Below are 19,791 nucleotides of genomic sequence, written 5' to 3' on the forward strand. Positions count from 1 at the left end.
CCCAACCAGTAATGCTGAAGAAGCTGAAGTTGAACGGTTCTATGAAGTTTATTGTATATCAATCATATCTCAATAAAGTTGTCAAATAGAGGGAAAGGGAACCCATTATAAAGTTGAGAACATAGTACATGTAAAGCGTAGAGTGTAGTTCTTAATATACAGTAGGTACTCAATAAATCATTACTAATAAAGGTGATGATGACAATTTATGACAAAGCTTTGGCACCTACCCAGCACTTGAAAAATAAAAAATGAAACACAGTTGGGGCCTTAAGAGTAAGTGGGAATTCTGAGCAAATGGTCTAGCTTTGTAGATTCGTCAAGAAGAGAAAGACAGGATATTAAATGACTTACCAGAGCTCATGGTGGTGACAAGACAAGTCTTCTGCAACTGGGGTCTATACTGCTCTGCAGAAAAACACAAACACACAATGGAATTGATGAATGGCAGGTTCGAGATAAATCCCTATGGTTCACTTTAAAAAATGCAAACACCATATAAGCCTTGATAAAACCAGGGGGCTGAGCCAGGAGTCACTTAGCCAGGCTTCCGGTTCTTAACTGGCTGTGTACTGACATGACCTTGGACACATCACACAACCTCCTTGACCTCTGTTTCATCACCCATACTTGGTTTTGATACTATCCAAGAATCCATTCCACCTCTAACATTCTATTAAAAACCTCAAGTTACACAAGTCCCTGTGGATCGGGGAGAGGGTGAAGGAAAGAACAAACTTTCAGGACAGAGAAGTAAGTCACAACACAAACTGGTTACTGGGGACTAATAATAAGATTATATATAGCTTATTATGCTCAAAGAAATGCTGTAGGTGCCTTAATATATTAATTCACTTGATCCTCACAAAGACTCTACAAGGTAAGTGCTAGCGTTGTATTAGTTTACAAAGATGAGGAGAGCAAAGCATACAGAGGTGAACAGCTTGCTGCCCATGTGAGAGTTGCTTCTGGAACCCAGAGAGCCTGACCTGAAGGCCCAGGCACGTAGGAAAGACACTCTACTGCCTTGAGGTGGGAATGCGGTCCACTTACTGGTATGTAAATGGTAACCCTCTCATTTAATAAGGTCCCATCCAAAGTCCCCCCAAAACCACTGGGCTGCTGTCACTATTGTTGTACCTCTTCTAGAATCTTATCTAAATGGTGTCATAATATATGTAACCTTCTGTACCTGGCTTCTCTCATTTAGCATAAAACAATTTAGCAACTGGCCATACACGTGTGGGTCTATCTCCGGACTCTGTTCCATGGATCTGTCTTTATCTAATCCATTATCTTGATGACTAGAGCTTTATAGTAAGTCTTGAAATCAATGTGAGTCTTCCAGTTTCATTCTTCTTCAAAACCATTTTGGTTCTTCTAGGTCCTTCACATTTTCATAAAAATTTTAGAGCCATCTTATCAATTCTCACCAAAAACAAAAACTACAAAAAGCCTGCTGGAATTCTGAATGAGAACATGCTGAGCCTATATATCAATCTAGGGAAAATTAACATTTTAACAATATTGAATTTTCCAATTCATGAGAATAGACTCTCTCCCTTTATGCAGATCTCCTTTAATTTCCCTCAGCAGTGTTTTGCAGTTTTCAAGGCACAGTTCTCACACTTATTTTGAACACAATGTCTAGCTGAACACATCTGAAGGACAATCTGAAAGGCAAGTCTTCAAGAAATGAAGAACCTTGCTATTTAATATGTGGTCTGCAGACCAGCAGCACTGATATCAGCTGGGAACTTACTGAAAAATGGAGAAAGTTAGAAATCAAACCCTTCCTCAGCTGCATCAGAACCTGCATTTTAACAAGATCTCCAGCTGGTCTCTATGTACTTTCAAATGTAAGACACAATGGTGTAGAGGCCATCAGCTTCCCAGTTCATGAATTCTGTAATAAGGTCATGGTATGGTCCCAGGGTCTGCACCAAGGGACATGCTTTAATTTCCTTTTTTAACACTGAAGTCAGGCACTGGTTTCCTTTCTGGGCAGTTACCTTGTTCACTGCCCTTGGAATTGACTGCACAGAACCTGGGGGCAAAAGGGAAATCATTCTAAGTCCATCTCAGCTCAAAAGAGCAGTAATTCTGCCTCTGTCACTGTCCCGTACACCTGGGACTACCCATGACCTTCAACTGCCCCTCCGATTGTTCTCTAAGCTGTGGGACCATTCACTCTTTCAGTTAAGAACACAACCTGCTGTGTTCTGTACGCGCGGGCGGTTTCCAATCTTGGTTATGATACCTCCGTTTGCTTCCCAGGGCCAAAAAGGATGTCAGGATATCATCCAAATGCTTTACTTTTTAAATAATTGTAATAATTATGCCAAGGTTTTATTTAACTTTTAAAGCACAACTGAAGAAACGTTTTTGTTTCAACCATGCAGTTATCTTAATAGAGAGTATTTTTCTTTTGCAATCCTTTCTAACCTTCATCTGCATAAATAGTATTTACATAGTTGTAAACAATGTCTGCACAGCTTTGTGTTCCAGTTCTCAAATATTTTATGAACAGTTTTCTGGATTTTTACAGTCATACTCATCATTTTAATGGCTATAACATTCCATAATTCATTTATCAACTCCCTCTGCACAGTTTGTTTTAATTTTAAAAATAAATACAGAAATGGAATACTACTCAGCTATAAAAAGAATGAAATAATGCCATTTGTAGCAACATGGAAGGACTTAGCATCATACTGAGCGAAGTAAATCTGACAAAGATCATATGATATTAATTTTATGTGGCATCTAAAAAATGATACAAATGAACTTATTTACAAAACAGAAATAGACTCACAGACATAGAAAACAAACTTACTGTTACCAAAGGGGCAAGTGGGGAGGGGAGAATAAATTATTTTGTGATTAACAGACACATACTACTATATATGAAATCAACAATAGGAATCTACTGTATGATACAGGGAACTATATATACACACAATATACATATAAAACTGAATCACTCTGCTGTACACCTGAAACTAACAACATTGTAAATCAACTATAGTTCAATTTTTTTTCAAAAGTACATAGCACAATAGCATTCTTAGGCTGGAGAAGAAATTGGAGAATTGGAGAGTCTCCAAGTGGAGAACTGGAGAAATGGAAATGTTTTATAAAGCAAATAAAAAGGATGCCTCAACTCATACGTGTTGAGTCTTGACCATCTGTTATAAGTGGGTCACCCTTTGTACATTTTATATTTCTTAGTACAGATACTAGTAGCTTCTAGATGTCAGCCCAACCCTTATTTAAAAAGTGGTCTAAGTATATATGGGCAGGGACAGAGTCCCAAATACTAACCATCACTTTGCCTCAAACATCCACCAACCAGAGTAGATGCCAGGTGTAGCGCCCTCGGTGGGGGCAGTGGGGGCCCTCCCCAGGCCAAGTGTCTACAGTTTAGTGGCAGGATTGCAAGAAGATGGAAAGAGAATGGGCCCAGGGCAGGACACAATTCCTGGACCTTAGGAACTTGTACGACAGTAGCAGGCAGCGATGGCAATGTCTAGGCAGCTACCAGCTCCGCACACAGAGACTGTGGGGGTAGTAGACTCTGCTCTGTGCTCTCACTTCATTGTTTACATAGGCAGCAGGTGACACGAAGCAGGGGGTAGTTTAAAATAAAAACTGCAGCAGTGGCAGTTGTACCAAGGACGGTGCCTGGTGTCCAGGCCCTGGCGGTGGCTGAAACAGCAACGACACCCCACCCAGACTATTCTAGGGCCTTGTGTTGGCTCTGAGTCCACCAGCTCAGCCTCTCTGAATTTCTGCCCCTGTTCTGAGGGTGATTCTCCTGCTTCTGGCTAACTCCAAACTACCTGAGATCTTGCCAGTAAATCCCCCTTTCAGTCTGAGTTAGCCAGAGGCAATGTTTGGATGTTTGCAACCCAAGCAGCACAAGATGAGGGGGAGGAGGGGGCCCCCAAGGTTTTGCTAGAGAAGAGAGGCATCATCCCTCTCTCCTGAGTAAGGCCACCCACAGCTGAACCCCAAGAGGCTCAGCAATCGGTTCTGTCCCCATGGCCTGAAAAGCTCAGAGTCAGGGCGGTGGGGATGCAATCAGGAAGCTGCACAAACTGAGGCTGAGCAGAACACTGAAGGCTTTGGAAGTCTCAATCTAATCCAGGCAGTTTGTTTAGAGACAGTCCGAGTATTACCATCGTATGTAGAATGTGAGAGTTTATCTTACATAAAAACCTCTGACACTTACTGTTTATTTAAAAATGAAGCTGTAAAGGGTTTGAGTCGGTTGAGAACATGATGGCACATCTTTGGAATTTCTCCCCCAAGTCCCCTCCAAAGGAGGCAGAGGGCTTTTGGGTAAAAGCCAAAAAGATGGACAGTGCCGCCTAGTGGCAAAACTGGACCACTGCAAGGGAGCAGCAATCCCCTGGGGGGTTGCAGGAACCTAGTGTCTCAGCTTGGGTGGGCCAGGTAGGGTCAAGCCATCATTCCACCCCCTTGGACTGTCGGGACATCTGTACTTGGTCAAAACACCACACATCAACACAGACATTCCACCAAAAGAACAAGATGTGAAGTAGCCAGTCTTGTTAAGAATGCATCCAAAAAATTAATGGTTCTGCACCATCAGTCTCTGATTCCACGACCCTATAATTCTGAGATAAGTCTTAATGACACAGTGAATAATTATTAAAAAGCAAAAGTTATGCTCATGTTTCCAGCTGAAACAGATTCCAATAACTAAATATGGACTGTTTATTGGGAAAGGAAAAAAGGTCCTTCCTTATATGGATGATTTCAGGAATATATGACAAGGGAGGAGTTGAGTTTGTCTGTAAAAATGAATTCAAGGTCCAGCAAAGATTCTTGGAAGAGAATGAGCCCCTGGGTGACCTCCACACAGCATGCTCCCTATGACTTTTGGTGTTTTGTCTCCATTGCTTCTTTACACACACACACACCTGCAAGATACTGGAAGGGTGACACTGTGTTATCCTCGGAACTGAGCATTTAGTGTTCAGTTATGAACCTTGTCCCCATCTCTATTTGGTCTTCAGAACCTAACTTTCAAGTCTTATGTTCAAAATAACCAAAGACTGTCTTTAACTCCACTATAGCTTCCCTACAAGAAACTAGTTTCCCATTCAACCTAACTATGATAATACTCCAGCTTTGCAATACAATCTGGGACTTGATATCTATACTGATAGTTATTTATCTAGAACTATCTATCTATAACTATGTTTGCAGGTACTTCCAATGGCTTGAAAAGAATAATATGGACAGCTCACAAAGCCCACAATACATGCTTGACCTTACTGCTTTTATATTTGCTGATCCACCAGCAAAGGCATGTTTCTCCAATTATTTGACAGTTCATCCTCTTCTCAACCTCTAGTTAAGTCATTTCTCTTCAAATGTATTCTCGACATTATTAGAGAGGGCGCAGAGACTCTTCAGAAAGCCAGAAAGGATAAACAATGAGTTGCTAACACTTCCTTTCAAGGGGAAGAAGTTAGGATAAACTTGACCCTGACATTAACTTCAGCCTGGAATTCCATGACACGGTAGGGGGCTCAGAACACAACAAGCGCATGGTTTCTGTGAAAAGACTGATGCTTCTGGAGAGAGAGCAATAGGAAAACACATCAGAAAGGCCATCCCCCACATCCTCCCATTTCCTCCTGGAAACCCTCCAATATGGTTTCCGTTCTAACCAATTATCTAAAATGGCCTTCAGAAAGGTTTCCAGTGCACACACATGGCCAAGCCCAACAGTTTCTGCAGCAGTCGGGGCCTCACTGACCTTTCCACTGAATTTAAGACAGTTAACTCCTTCCTCCTCCCCCAAGCACTTTCTGGTCCTGATTTCTAAGTGTTGCAGCAGACTCATTACACTGAGTCATGAGGCTCTTCCTTCTACAATAGAATGGGACCTCTGTAGTTCTTCTAGGAGTTTAGAGATCTAGAGGACCCTGAGCTGTGTCCTCATTCCTTTCCAACTACATGCTCACTTCCTGGAGGATTTCACATGGACTGTTAGAACCAGAAGGATCCGTGCAGGTTACTTAGCCCCTTTGCCTAGTTTTCCACCTGTTTTGGAAGAAAGTTCCATGAGCCCCTCAGGCTACTAGGATAGCCGTGCTGTTATGGATTTCATTCATTTACTCTTGCTGAGCTTTCCTTGGATGAATGGGCTCTATGGCTACTAAAGAAACAGAAATCTAACACACGCCCTCATTATTTCGGTGCAAAAACAGATTCAGAAAAAGTCTCCCGTAGTCTTGCTCTTCATTCCATCTACTAAGCCCCGTTTCCCTCCTACTCCTCTTTTTTTCCTTTTGAATTTTTACTGGAGTATAGCTGATTTACACCGTTGTGTTAGTTTCTGCTGTACAGCAAAGTGAATCAGTTACACACATACATATATCCACACTTTTTTAGATTTTTTTCCATATAGGCCACTACAGAGTATTCAGTAGAGCTCCCTGTGCTATACAGCAGGTCTCTATTAGTTATATATTTTATATTTATATTTATTTTATATATAGTAGTGTGTATATGTCAATTCCAATCTCACAGTTTACTCCTCCCCCACTTTCCCCAGGTAACCATAAGTTTGTTTTCTATGTCTGTGAGTCTGTTTCTGTTTCATAAATAAGTTCATTTGTGTTGTTTTAGACTCCACATATAAGTGATATCATGCGATATTTGTCTTTCTCTATCTGACTTACTTCACTCAGTATGACGATCTCGAGGTCCACCTATGTTGCTGCAAATGGCATTATTCCATTGCAGCACTATTTACAATAGTCAGGACATGGAAGCAACCTAAATGTCCATTGACAGAAGAATGGATAAAGATGTGGTACCTATACACAACGGAGTATTACTTAGCCTCATATCCTTCTTCCTCCTCAGGGCACCTTTGGTCTCCTGGCAATGGACACTGAATTCCAGATGAGAATCAACCCTCCACAGCTAATGCATGAACTGGTCAGTGCCCTTTTCTCCTTATAACTTCTGATGTCACTCACCAAACATGTCCTGTGTACTGTGTACTAAATGCTCACCAAACGTGCAACATGTCCTGGTAATCAGTTACAAAAGGGTAACTGATTGCCAAGGCTATTACTCATCTTTTCCCACCCTGCCTTCCCAGTCTCCACTCCTCCTATCAAGCCCTCTGGACAGCGAGGCCCCTCCAGCAGGACAGGGTCTTGCTCATCTCTGTCTCCTAACGTCCAGCAGGATGCCTAGCTCAGAGCAGGCACCCATTAGTGTTGGTGGGTGAATGTCCCTTGTGCCTGAGTGCATTGCTTTCTCTCCCTCCCCCTGACCTTCCATCCCACACCTGCTGCGTTGTCTAGTCAATTCTTCTGCCCTCATGACTCATGCACCCCAGCCACCTCTGCTTTTCCATCCTCACACTCACCATTCTATTCCACTGCCTCATTCCCAGACCATTACAATGGCCCAATAAGCCTCAGAATCACCTTATAGCCCATGGGACAAAAAAAAGAAAAATCCATGGGGGGGTCTATAAGCTCAGAGGGGCTGGTTGGGCGGGACAGGGCAAAAGGAAAAAAGGCAGTGAACCTCCTAGTGAAGAAAAATGTTTGTCTAAAACACAGGCCAGATGATACCAACCCAACAGCGTTTCTTTACACCTACTGTGCATCCAAAATACTGCCCAGCCCACAGGAGACCAATGTGAATCTGACAGCTGCTGTCCCTGAGGCCATCATGGAGTTGCAAGAAAACAGATATGTCCCATTTAATGTAATATGATGGGCAGGTGTTCTTTGGAAGGAATGATGCTAAAGCTGAAACTCCAGTACTTTGGCCACCTCATGCAAAGAGTCGACTCATTGGAAAAGACTCGCATGCTGGGAGGGATTGGGGGCAGGAGGAGAAGGGGATGACAGAGGATGAGATGGCTGGATGGCATCACCGACTCGACAGACATGAGTCTGAGTGAACTCTGGGAGTCGGTGATGGACAGGGAGGCCTGGCGTGCTGCGATTCATGGGGTTGCAAAGAGTCAGACACGACTGAGCGACTAAACTGAACTGACCTGAACCCTCTGCTAGTGATCTGACCTAAGTTGTACAGGAACACAGAAAGAAGAGGAATAAATTCTGTAAGGAGAAAGAATCAAGGAATGATAAATGCTAAAATGTTTAAATGTTCAATGGCACACCTTCTAAAATCACCTCAAATGCCACACTTTGGGAAACATTGGTCTAAATGTCCAATTCCTTAACCTACTGTAAGGCTCTGTAAGATGAAGTCCCAATGGCTTTTCTAGTCTCATTTCCCCTAGGTACTCAATAAGCCCTAAACTCCATGTGTATCATATTCGTCATTCCCATGGAATCCTGAATGAGATTTCCCTTTTCCAAGTCGTTAATCTCATTGTTGCTTCCCACTAAAGCCTGCTCCCTCATTTCCCCAAACATTCAGACCAATCCTAGCTGCCAGATACACTGACCCAACAAAAATGGAAGATTTTAATTTTGGTTTTAGTCTTATTTTTAGTCACTATTAAGAGAGTCATGATGATAAGGAATTCATTTAATAAGACTTATTTAATCATCTTGGAATTCAGAAATCCCATGCCCAAGTTCCCACTAAATTCATCACACTTTCATCCCAGGCCCTTGCCAGAGGTAAGATCAAGCAAGATCCGGAGTTGGAAAGTTAGCTGCCGATAAATCTGCAATTACTTTTTTCCCTTTTATACTTATATGAAGTCTTTCAGTAAACCTGCAAAGTGATTCTGCCAACAAAATTGGCAATAAGCAAAAGAGCCCAAAAGAGTTTCAAGTCTTATACATGTAAAATTATTTGATCTTTAGACAACAGAATTTAGGAGGTAATACATGATTACAAGTTATGTAATACAATGCATGGTTTAAAATAAACATAATAGGATTAATATCCTTGTTTTACAGTGTACTCAATCCTTATAAGAAAAATTGTTATAGGCATGAAGAAATTCCAAGGAAAAAATATGACTAACCATTTTTTCCACTTCTTAAATCAGTCCACAAGTTTAAAAACATTAATGCTCAGTGTGAACAAATGCAAAGCCATTGACGTTTTCCTACAGTCAGTGACACTGTAAACTGTTACCATTGTTTTCAGTGTAGAACATCAAGACTTAACGTAGCTCACATCCTTTGTGCTTTAGCGGAACCTAGATCAGAGAATGGAGAAGGCAATGGCAACCCACTCCAGTTCTCTTGCCTGGAAAACCCCATGGACTGAGGAGCCTGGTACGCTGCAATCCATGGGGTCGCTAAGAGTCAGACACAACTGAGCGACTTCACTTTCACTTTCCACTTTCATGCATTGGAGAAGGAAATGGCAACCCACTCCAGTGTTCTTGCCTGGAGAATCCCAGGGACGGGGGAGGCTGGTGGGCTGCTGTCTATGGGGTCGCACAGAGTCAGACACGTCTGAAGTGACTTAGCAGCAGCAGCTCAGATAAACAACACCAAATGACAATAAAGCTACGTAGACAGAAATGTTTACTACAGCTTTATTAATCATGAAAACCTAGAAACACTGCTGTGTTCAGTAACAGGGAGCCGATTACAATAGCCACTCACCTCCTAGATGGACTGAACCATTATGAAAATAATGGTTATGTAGAACATACAACATGGGAAAACACTTCTTAAAAGATTAGGTGAATACCACAATATTATAAAGTAATTAGCCTCCAATTAAAATAAATTAATTAAAAAAAGATTAGGTGAATAAAAAGCAGTGACAGGTCTGCATGACATTTCTGATTATAAATATGTAAAAATCAAAACATGCACATACTACAAAGAAAATATGACCAAGTTCTAACAATGATGTGGTAGAGTAGAGTTACAGGTAACTTTGAAATTTCATTTCTGTTTTCCAAACAGTAGATAATGTGGTTATAAAACACTTCTTCTTTAATGACGGGAAATTGCTTTTTAGTCTCATCCCTGGCATTTGATATGTAATTGTGTCATCTTTAGAACTTTAAAGAGCAAATTCTAGCAGACAAGCTTAAAAAAAAAAAAAAAAAGCCACCAACAATCTTGTCCACTAGAACATGGCAGCCCCACATGATTTCATCTTTTCTCACAGCCCATAACAAACACCCCAAATATGGAATTACAACATTAATTGCCAGTGATCGCTTTGTTTAATGAAGCCAAACTACTCTCATGCAGTTCCTTATGAGGACAAGGGGGGCAATAAAATGACTAGAACGTTCAGCCAGATTTCCTAAAGAAGCAATTGTACCAAAATATGTTATCTTAAAATAGTCCACAGAGACTGCCAGGTGGGCAACACACACAGCGCCCCGTGGCTCCTCCTCGCTGCCAATTCCCTACTCCTAACTTGAGTCTGTGGCATTCCAGAGCCCTGAGCTCCTCAAACTCTTTATATGTACAACTCTGGGCACACACCATTTCTGAAGCATGCATTGTTAACCGAGACAAGTCTTAAATACAAAAACTGGCCCATTTGTGTTTCCCAAATATGGCTGCGTGCACAGAACCAAAACAAAGCTGTCTCACTTCAGCATCCGGTACACTCGAAGCCTTCCACTTAGGAGATCTAGATAATTGAAACAAGGGCAGATCCCCAAATTCGTTGGATAATAGCAAAATATCTTAGCTCCGCTTAATTGTAAATACATAACCTCAAGCTAATAGAGGCAAGCCTAGGATATAAATGACACCTTTCTTCAGAAGTCGTCACTACACAGTGTCTACCTGTGGAGACGGCACAAATGAAAGCATTTTGAATTCTCAGGAGAGTGAAGGTTGAACCACAGGCTATAGGTAGAAACTAAGAAGTTACTGTGTGTGGCTGAAAAAAATTTTTAAACAGCTGAAAAGGGGTCTTTTAGAGGTTGAGAACGAGAAAGAAGTGTGAGTTTGATATGGCAGGAGAGGTGTCCACTCTTAATCCCTAATTCCCACTCAACTTCTCTTTTAAACCACAAAATTCCTAAGGCTACCTATTTACCACATCATATATCATACAGACATCTGCAGTGCAGGCCCCTACCACGCTCAGGAATGAGGGAACAGAAGTTCCATTCAGTAAAAATACTCTGGGTCTTTTGCAAATACATAACTTAAATACCTAAATTCATAATACTGGCCTATTCAGAAATTGCTTGTTTTCTTTAGATGTTCTGAAATTTTACTCACAGTATACTAACCTAGCAAAAAGCCAATAGAAACATTGAAAACATCATCTTTTCTGAGAAAACCTCTCAGCAGCATTTGTCTAATAACTGAGGTGGAACACATATAGTCTGACCAGAATCAATAACCCCTGAACCCAAGCCTTGGAGGCTGAGGACTGCATCAGACCCTTGGTGCCTAACAATAATATATGTGAGATGCTGATTTCCATTCATCATGCGGTGAATTGCAGTACTTTGGCTGCTTTTCTTTTTTAATTGCATTCTGAACTAATTTTAGGCAAATTTTTAGTTTATCAGGTATAAAAGCTACACCCAAGCATTTGAGAATACAGTGCAAATTTCTGAAATGAGTTCTCCTCCAACTAAGCTAAAATCACTAAAAATATTCAATATAGTGTCAAGGTCATAGCAAACATTCAATAAAAAGTTTTTTGTGTGTTTTTTTTTAAACGTATGTTATTTCTCAGACCAGATTACCTGGAAATCAGTTGGTACCTATTATACATTTATATATTAATAAACATTATATGTATGCATATATACACACACATTTATGACTTCAGTTGTTCTATGTGTATCCAACTATATCAATAATCACTTTGAATATTAATGTTCTAAATTCATCAATTAAAAGAGATTTATTGCATGCTTAGTCAATCCAACTCTGCAACCCCAGGCTCCTCTGTCCCATGGATTCACCAGGCAAGAATACTGGAGTGGGTAGCTGTTCCATTCTGGGGGATCTTTCCAGCCAGGGAGTCCTGCATTGCAGGTGGACTCTTCACCGTTTGAGCCACATGGGAAGCCCAAAAGAGATTACTACTGCTACTGCTACTGCTAAGTCACTTCAGTTGTGTCTGACTCTGTGCGACCCCATAGATGGCAGCCCACCAGGCTCTGGGATTCTCCAGGCAAGAACACTGGAGTGGGTTGCCGTTTCCTTCTCCAGTGCATGAAAGTGAAAAGTAAAAGTGAAGTCGCTCAGTCGTGTCTGATTCTGGAGTGGATCAAACAACAAGACCGAACTATGTGCTGTAAGAAACCCACTTGAATTAAAAAAACACAGATTAAAAGTAAATAGATGAAGAAAAATATACTGTGTTAACAGTTTCTATATGTATTTAGTGACTATGCAAAACAACCACACACACAGAAAAAAAAAAAGTTACAAGAACTGGATTTAAACCCAAACTCTATCAGCCTCGGTTTATTCACCTACAAAAAGAAATGAACAATACCTAATTCCATAAGGTGTTTCTACATTTTAAAAGCTATATGAAATATTGTCAAGTGCTGTTATAAAAGGAAAAGTATTCTGGTGAAGAGATGCCAATCTAGTCCTGTTATCCATTTATTGCTTTAAGAGATGGATGAATATCTTATCACGAAGTTGATATTACCAATACTTGATCATATAAAGCACCAGGCTCTATATACTGAAGTAGCATCCAAAAACCAAGAAATTTATCTCTGGTTCTGCCTTCCTATGCAAAGTCAGGCAATGAAGGACACTCTGCATAAAAGCATCGTATTTTAAGACACTTCAGAGTTGCTCTCTAAGGTCAGGTCTCAGGGAGCCACACCACTATTTCAAGACCCATTTTCTGTGCACGCATACCATGCAGGCCCTCTGCACATGCTTCAGAACAAATAGATGAACCATCTCTTCGTTTCCTAAATGCCAACTGTGAGCCAGACCCTTCTGTACACCAGTTCTACTCTTAAGAACCCCTTAAAAGGTTTCCATACCCATTTTGCAAATGAAGAAACTGAGCCTCAACAGACATGAAAAGACTCACTGAAAAATCTTGCAGAAGTAGGAAAGATCCTGGCACTGGCCCCCAAGCCTGGGTTCTTTCCAACCCATGACCCTCACCCAAAGAGGCACGACACAGTCCCTGCCAAAAGCAAGATGCCCCTATGTGAAGGCTGTTCAGAGATCTGACACACCTTAAAAAGAGATGCATAATCTTTAAGGGGCATTTTTATCCAGCTGTGGTAATCAAAATTTATCAACCAAGATAAGAGATGTGCCTGCCCTCAGAGACCTTACATTCTAGTTGAGAAGGCTAACAGCCTTGAAACCCTGATGAGGCACTAAAGACAGCACGAAAGAGCATTTCTGGACTGCCCTCCACTGTAGGAATACGCCAGCCAAGAGAATGCCAAGCTTCAAGACTCACCTAGGAAAGACCAGGGGACATGCTGATAAATATACCTTCTTCTGACTATTTAAAATATCCTTGTAGTTCTTACAATATTAACTTCTCTGGAGAGGGTTCACTGGGGAGATTAGATCACACACAGTACTTGCTGGCAGCCTTCAGGAAGCAATGGCACTCATCAACACCCCCTTACCCCCACACACCTGTAAAAGACTCAGAGGGACTCTAGAATAAACAACCTGGCTTTCAGCTGCTGCTCTGCCACTTAGCTAGATTCGAGCTGACTTCTGTCAGTTAACCTTGGTAAGACTCAGTCTCCTCATCTATAAAACAGGAATAACAGCCATCAGCTTCAGAGACTCAAAAGTGTTCAACAAATCCAAGCTTCTTTCAGGAGGAGGAGCATCGTCCATAGTATCTGAGGCTTAAAACCACTTTCTCCTCAGCTGGTTTCTCTGAGCAGCAGCTGATGTTCTCTTTTCGACTGCAGGTAGGCTAGACTCTTCAAGCTAATTTAAATGAAAATCTCACCCAGTTCTCCTTTCAAGACTCGGCTCATTGCATGCTCTTCCTGTCCCTCCTGAAGTTACCTGGCCTGTCTTTTCCCAACATCACAAATCTCAACACCTCAGCTTCCCATAAGAAGCAAAGTAGTAGCTTACCTTTTCTCCAAATACTAAATTCTCATGGATAGTTATGTTACTGCCTAGATCACTTAATTTAATGATCATCTTCCATGTCTTCTGCTACTCACAAGGCTGTTTTCCTCACGAAGTCCCTAAGGTGGAGTTTCCAAGGTGGGCTGGGTAGCATTTGGTACCCAACACTGAATGTACACAGAAAAGTATATGGAAAGAACCCTGGGTTGGCAGCGTGCCTCAACCACAAAATGACCTTGAATGCAGGCAATGGCATCTTTGCTGGTCTCTACCAGGACACAGAATGCAACATAAACTCTTTGGAAGTTTCCTAATTCAAGATTAATCTGCCTGGGTGGGAGGGGAGTCTGGGGGAGAATGAATACATATGTATGTCCACCTGAAACTATGACAACATTGTTAATTGGCTATATGCCAATGCAAAATAAAAAATTAAAATAAAAAAAAATTTTTTTTAATGATTAACCTGACTGAGGCATGCAGGATGAACCACAGAAGTGGGGGCACTGGAGCAGGGAGAATATGGGAGCTGACTTCTGTGAGTTGAGGTCAAGCCAAGGGAGGGGACAGTGACATCAGTGATTTTTTTTTAAGCCAGCCCCCTCCAAAAAAAATTTCCCTCCACAGTGTACACCCTCTCTACCCAGGGAAGTCACTCCCAGAGAACTTGTTTTGCTCATCTGGCTGGGCAGAAAAGCTCCACAGAGGCTTCAGTCACACCAATCACAGGAAGCAACTTCTACATTCATCTTGTCTTGCTTATCTGCAGCAATAACTGCAGAGATTTTGATTTTCTGAGCTTACTCCTTACATCTCATTCTGCCACATTTGCCCACAGCAAATTTTCTTTTTTCTGCTCAATTGCTTTGGTGGCTGACAACATAGAATTATCAAAAAGTAAAAGATGTCAAAAATCCTTTAGAACTCAGACCAGCCTGCTAACCAAATAGGGACACAACAGCAACCACGAAAATAAAAGATGACTGGGGTGCTTAAGAGTTCATTTTCAAACAAATGTCAAAGAGAACAGTTCTCAACACAAAATGACCTTGCCTTCAAAACTCACATAACGTAATGTATAAATAAGACACTGGAAGAAAAGAACGAGGTATTCAACTACACTCATTGCAGGACTGGGGGTAGGGGAATGAGATGACACTGAGCTCCTAAAGAATATTAAATCCCTCACAGTCAACTATCAGCAAAAAGTCCTAGGTGTTCAGGCAGTGACTTTAACATTATGAACCTCAGCTTCTGCCACATGCAAAACAGGGATTAAAACAGCACTAACTTCCCTCCTCTAAGGATTAATTTCCCTCCTGTGCATTACCCACATAGCACAGTGAGAACTCAATAAATGGTCACACTGACATAATTGGTCTATTTCCCATCTGTCTCACTCTCCCAATATTCGGAGAATTGGAGGTGAGTAGAAATATGGTTTAATAAAAGGCTTTAACTAGTCACTATTTTACTGTAACAGTTTGTTTACTGGGATTCTGCTTGAAGTGGGGAGGGCAATGCCAAGAAATGAGGCTTTGTGCCTTGAACAGAAAACATAGAACTTGTGGCAGCCCCACCCCGCACCCCACTTTTTCATAAAACTTTGCAGGTTACAGAACATCAGTGCCAGCGGTGGCCTTGGCCGCCTACCATCTTTAAAAAAGGAGCGGGGTGGGTGGGAATGCAATATGATCTGTCTCTAACAAGGTTTCATGTGGCCGAGGGACTCAGAGCATCACAGAATTTCAGGGCTGGAAAGGACCACAATTTCCAAATGTTATGAGTCTTGAAGTCCAGACCAATCCATCAAGATGAGAGAATACTACAACCAGTCACACACGCTCCCTGAAACAAAGAATTTCCACCCTGCCGAGCCCTTCCCATAGGACAAGGGGGAAAGCCAAGCCAGCCACAGGTGTCACAGCTTCTATGCCCGTGGTCCCACCGTGCTCTCTAGAAGCTAAGCTCCCTGAAGCTAGGCATCTGTTACCACGTGAGTCTGTAAGAGATGAGGATACGACAATATTATTCTAAATCCCTTCTTAAAATTTCACTTTGCTCTTCCCTCTGAAAAAGCAGCAGCACAAAATTAACATCTAAAGTTTCATAACATTTATAGTAAGTCCAATGTCTCAAACTAAAGTAAAAAAATCTTATATACAAGTACCAGGTTGGGAAATGATAGCTTTCTCTTTGCAAAAAAAATAAATCATTAAGGCAAATCTGCCATCAAATGCCCTTTGGTGTTTCTGAACCCATTATTTCATTCAATAAAAGTTCACTAATGCAAGGCACTGAATAGTGTGGTTCTTCTATTTTAAATTTACAGTAAGTCTTACATGTCTGGAAATCAATCCCTCAAAATTCCAAACAGAGGGCATTTTAAGAAGACTGCAGAGATGGGAGAAAGGATAAAGGCCCCATGCAGAAATCACTCCCACCCTTTAAATATGCAACAAAAGTCTTTCATAAATATGTAACTTTAGAATTCTTGGGTTGGTTTCCACAAATACCAAAGCTCCCTTTTAGAGGACTGAGAATATAATACATTGGTGAATATAATTACACTTCTGAAGGGAATCTAGTTTAAGAAGCATATAATTATAGACTCTTCTTATCTAATAATAAAAGTGCAAAGATAAATAAGTTTTCTCTTATGTAAAAATGTAAAGCCAAGATAAATACACTAGATTATAAGGCGGAAAAAAAACTAAAAGATGAGCTAAAACTCTTGAAACAAAAATGAAAAATACTTGAACTCTCAGCATGGTATGAAGCATTTCTAATTCCCATCTGCTAACATCACAGCTCAAAAAACTAGCCGGCAAATTTAAACGCAGAGAAATCTGGTGTAGTGAGACCTTGGGAAGCACAAAATCCAGGACAACAAAACAAAGTTCTCTGACAAGGCTTTGCTAGATTGTCAAGTCCAAAAAGCTGAACAGGGACAGAAAATCCCAGTTACATATACATGGAATTGAAAATACTCACACTCCTACTTCATTGCCGGGAACACCGAAATTCAAAGAGAAAGGAGGGAGGAGCAGGAGGGCTCAGGAATGTGCCCGAGACGCTGACCAGAGAAGAACTGGCTGGGAAGGTCCTTTCTTGGGAGTCTCCCAGCAATCAGCATTTACTCACTTAACATAGACAAGTAAGTGCCTGAGCCCTTCCAATGAAATGCCAGGCGGGAAACCCTTCTCTGGCCACTCAGCTCAGCTCCCTCATTAAATTCAGAGTGAAACCAGCTGCCGGGAAAGGCAAAGGGTGACCCCGCCAAGGCTCTGGAAATTCCTAGCCAAGAGTAGATTGAGTGCCTGGATCAGTGCTAGAAGGCAGATTTCAGGCCGGCTTACAAAAGATAAGGAAACCATCCTCAGAGTACTTGCTCTACTCCTGGCTGGAAATAAAGTGTGGTTCTCTGTAGAACGTGTTGGGTCCACATGCCAGTCTGCTCGGCCTCCCTGTCATCAGGGAAGAAGAACAGATGGAGGAAGAGGGGCAGGGAGAACCCAAAGATGAATAAATGAGGCAGATGAACAGACCAGCCCAGGCAATATTTCAACAGGGGAAAAAAAGATCAATTCTTTACAAGAATTATTTACATTTTATAGACAGAAGTACACACAGAATTCTTCACGAAATAGAAGAGCTTGTTTACTATTTGTTTTTGTGGGTTTTTTGATCCTTGCAGCCCCCCCCCTTTTTTTTTGATACTCTAAGATCAGACGTTGGATGTTTAGTCACTGAGTCATGTCCAACTCTTTGCAACCCCATGGACTATAGCCCACCAGGCTCCTTCTCAAGGCAAGAATACCAGAGTGGGTTGCCATTTCCTTCTCGAGGGAGCTTCCCTGACCCAGGGATTGAACCCGAGTCTCCTGCACTGCAGGTAGATTCTTTGCCACTGACTTTTTAAAATTTATTTAACTGGAGGATAATTATTTTACAATATTGTGATGGCCTCTGCCATATATCAACATGAATAGGCCATAGGCATACATGTGTCCCCTCCCTCTTGAACCCGCCACCCCTCCTCGTTTCCCCACCCCATCCCTCCAGGCTGTCACAAAGCACTGGCTTTAGGTTCCCTGCGTCATACATCAAACTCCCACTGGCTATCTGTTTTACATATGATAATACGTATGTTTCAGTGCTGTTCTCTCAAATCATCCCACCCTCTCCTTTTCCCACTGCTTCCAGAAGTCTGACTTTCTTTTTAATTGAAGGATAGTTGATTTACAATATTGTGTTAGTTTCAGGTGAATAGCAAAGTGATTCAGTTATATATATATATATATATATATATATATATATATATATATTTCAGATTATTTTCAATTATAGGTTATTACAAGATATCTGTCAACAAAGACCCATCTAGTCAAGGCTATGGTTTTTCCAGTAGTCATGTATGAATGTGAGAGTTGGACTACAAAGAAAGCTGAGCCCCGAAGAATTGATGCTTTTGAACTGTGGTGTTGGAGAAGGCTCTTGAGAGTCCCTTGGACTGCAAGGAGATCCAACCAGTCCATCCTAAATGAGCTCAGTCCTGGGTGTTCATTGGAAGGACTGATGCTGAAGCTGAAACTCCAATACTTTGGCCACCTGATGCGAAGAGCTGACTCATTTGAAAAGACCCTGATGCTGGGAGGGATTGGGGGCAAGAGGAGAAGGGGACGACAGAGGATGAGATGGTTGGATGGCATCACCGACTCAACAGACATGAGTCTGAGTGAACTCTGAGAGTTGGTGATGGACAGGGAGGCCTGGCATGCTGTGGTTCGCAAAGAGTCGCAAAGAGTCAGACACGACTGAACGAGAAGACATTGAACATAGTTCCCTGTGCTCTACAGTAAACCCTTGTTGCTTATCTGTTTTATGTATAGTAGTTTGTATCCGTTAATCTCACACTCCTAATTTATCTTCCTCCTCCCTTTCCCCTTTGGTTTCTATAAGTTTATTTTCTATAGAAAATAAAAGTCTTTCGGTCTGTTTCTGTTCTGTAAATAGATCCATTTGTATAATTTTTTTTAGATTCCACATACTAAGTGATATCATATTTGTCTTTCTAAACAGAGGTTAAGTTTTATTTAAATCTTTATTTCATTTGTTTTGCCTTTGAAATCCACACAAATGACAGTAAGAAATTATATTGAAATATAGATATGTGAAATCATTTTGAAGTCAAAGAAACTTTAAGATAATCTAAGTGATAGCTTCTCTTATGTCTTGACCTTTTTTTTTCCTCTTAAAATAAAGATAGATCTGTAACCGAGTATGACAAGACAAAAACTGACATCTTTTGGCTTTCATTTCATTACAATAAAAGCCAAAAATGCTGTTTTGTGTAACTATGTGGTTGGAAGACCCTAACAGAACAATCACTGCCTTTTTTGTGGAGAACTGTCTCTTCTTGTCTATCCCCAAATTAAATAAAATACTGGTTTTAACTTTTGATATGAGGTAGCAATTTCCTCCAAATTGAGTAATTTCCTCCAAAGATACTTTTATAAATTCACAAGTGACTTAATAACTGATGATTTTCTTAAATGTAAGTTTTCTTCTTATGGCTATTGAGAAAGTATTTTAAAGTCCAACTTGCAATGCTATTCCCAGTCAACTCAATGAATTAGAAAATTCAGAAAAAAGCAGTAGGCATTTAAAAATTGTTTCTCATATGTGCCTTTCCACCAAATTTTTAATTTGTATTTTAATTTTCATTATAAATTTGAATTATCTAGATTTAAAACCATTTTCAATT

At 41.0% G+C, this 19,791-nt stretch overlaps 1 protein-coding gene across 36 annotated transcripts in view; it reads right to left on the bottom strand.

Annotated features, from left to right (window-relative positions):
- The window catches only part of SORBS1 (sorbin and SH3 domain containing 1), a 231,382-nt gene that overhangs the window by 119,297 nt on the left and 92,294 nt on the right, over positions 1 to 19,791 (bottom strand). For 35 of the 36 annotated variants that reach the window (XM_055560508.1, XM_055560505.1, XM_055560534.1 and 32 more), the window contains one exon: positions 355 to 408. In XM_055560508.1, the coding sequence (XP_055416483.1) occupies positions 355 to 364 (10 nt within the window). In that variant the 5' untranslated portion in view covers positions 365 to 408. Of the gene's footprint in view, positions 1 to 354; positions 409 to 17,018; positions 17,157 to 19,791 lie in introns of those variants that run through there. The other variant, XM_055560511.1, reaches the window with a different exon arrangement.

The sequence above is a fragment of the Bubalus kerabau genome, chromosome 22 (assembly GCF_029407905.1).
Source record: "Bubalus kerabau isolate K-KA32 ecotype Philippines breed swamp buffalo chromosome 22, PCC_UOA_SB_1v2, whole genome shotgun sequence".
Taxonomy (NCBI): domain Eukaryota; kingdom Metazoa; phylum Chordata; class Mammalia; order Artiodactyla; family Bovidae; genus Bubalus; species Bubalus kerabau.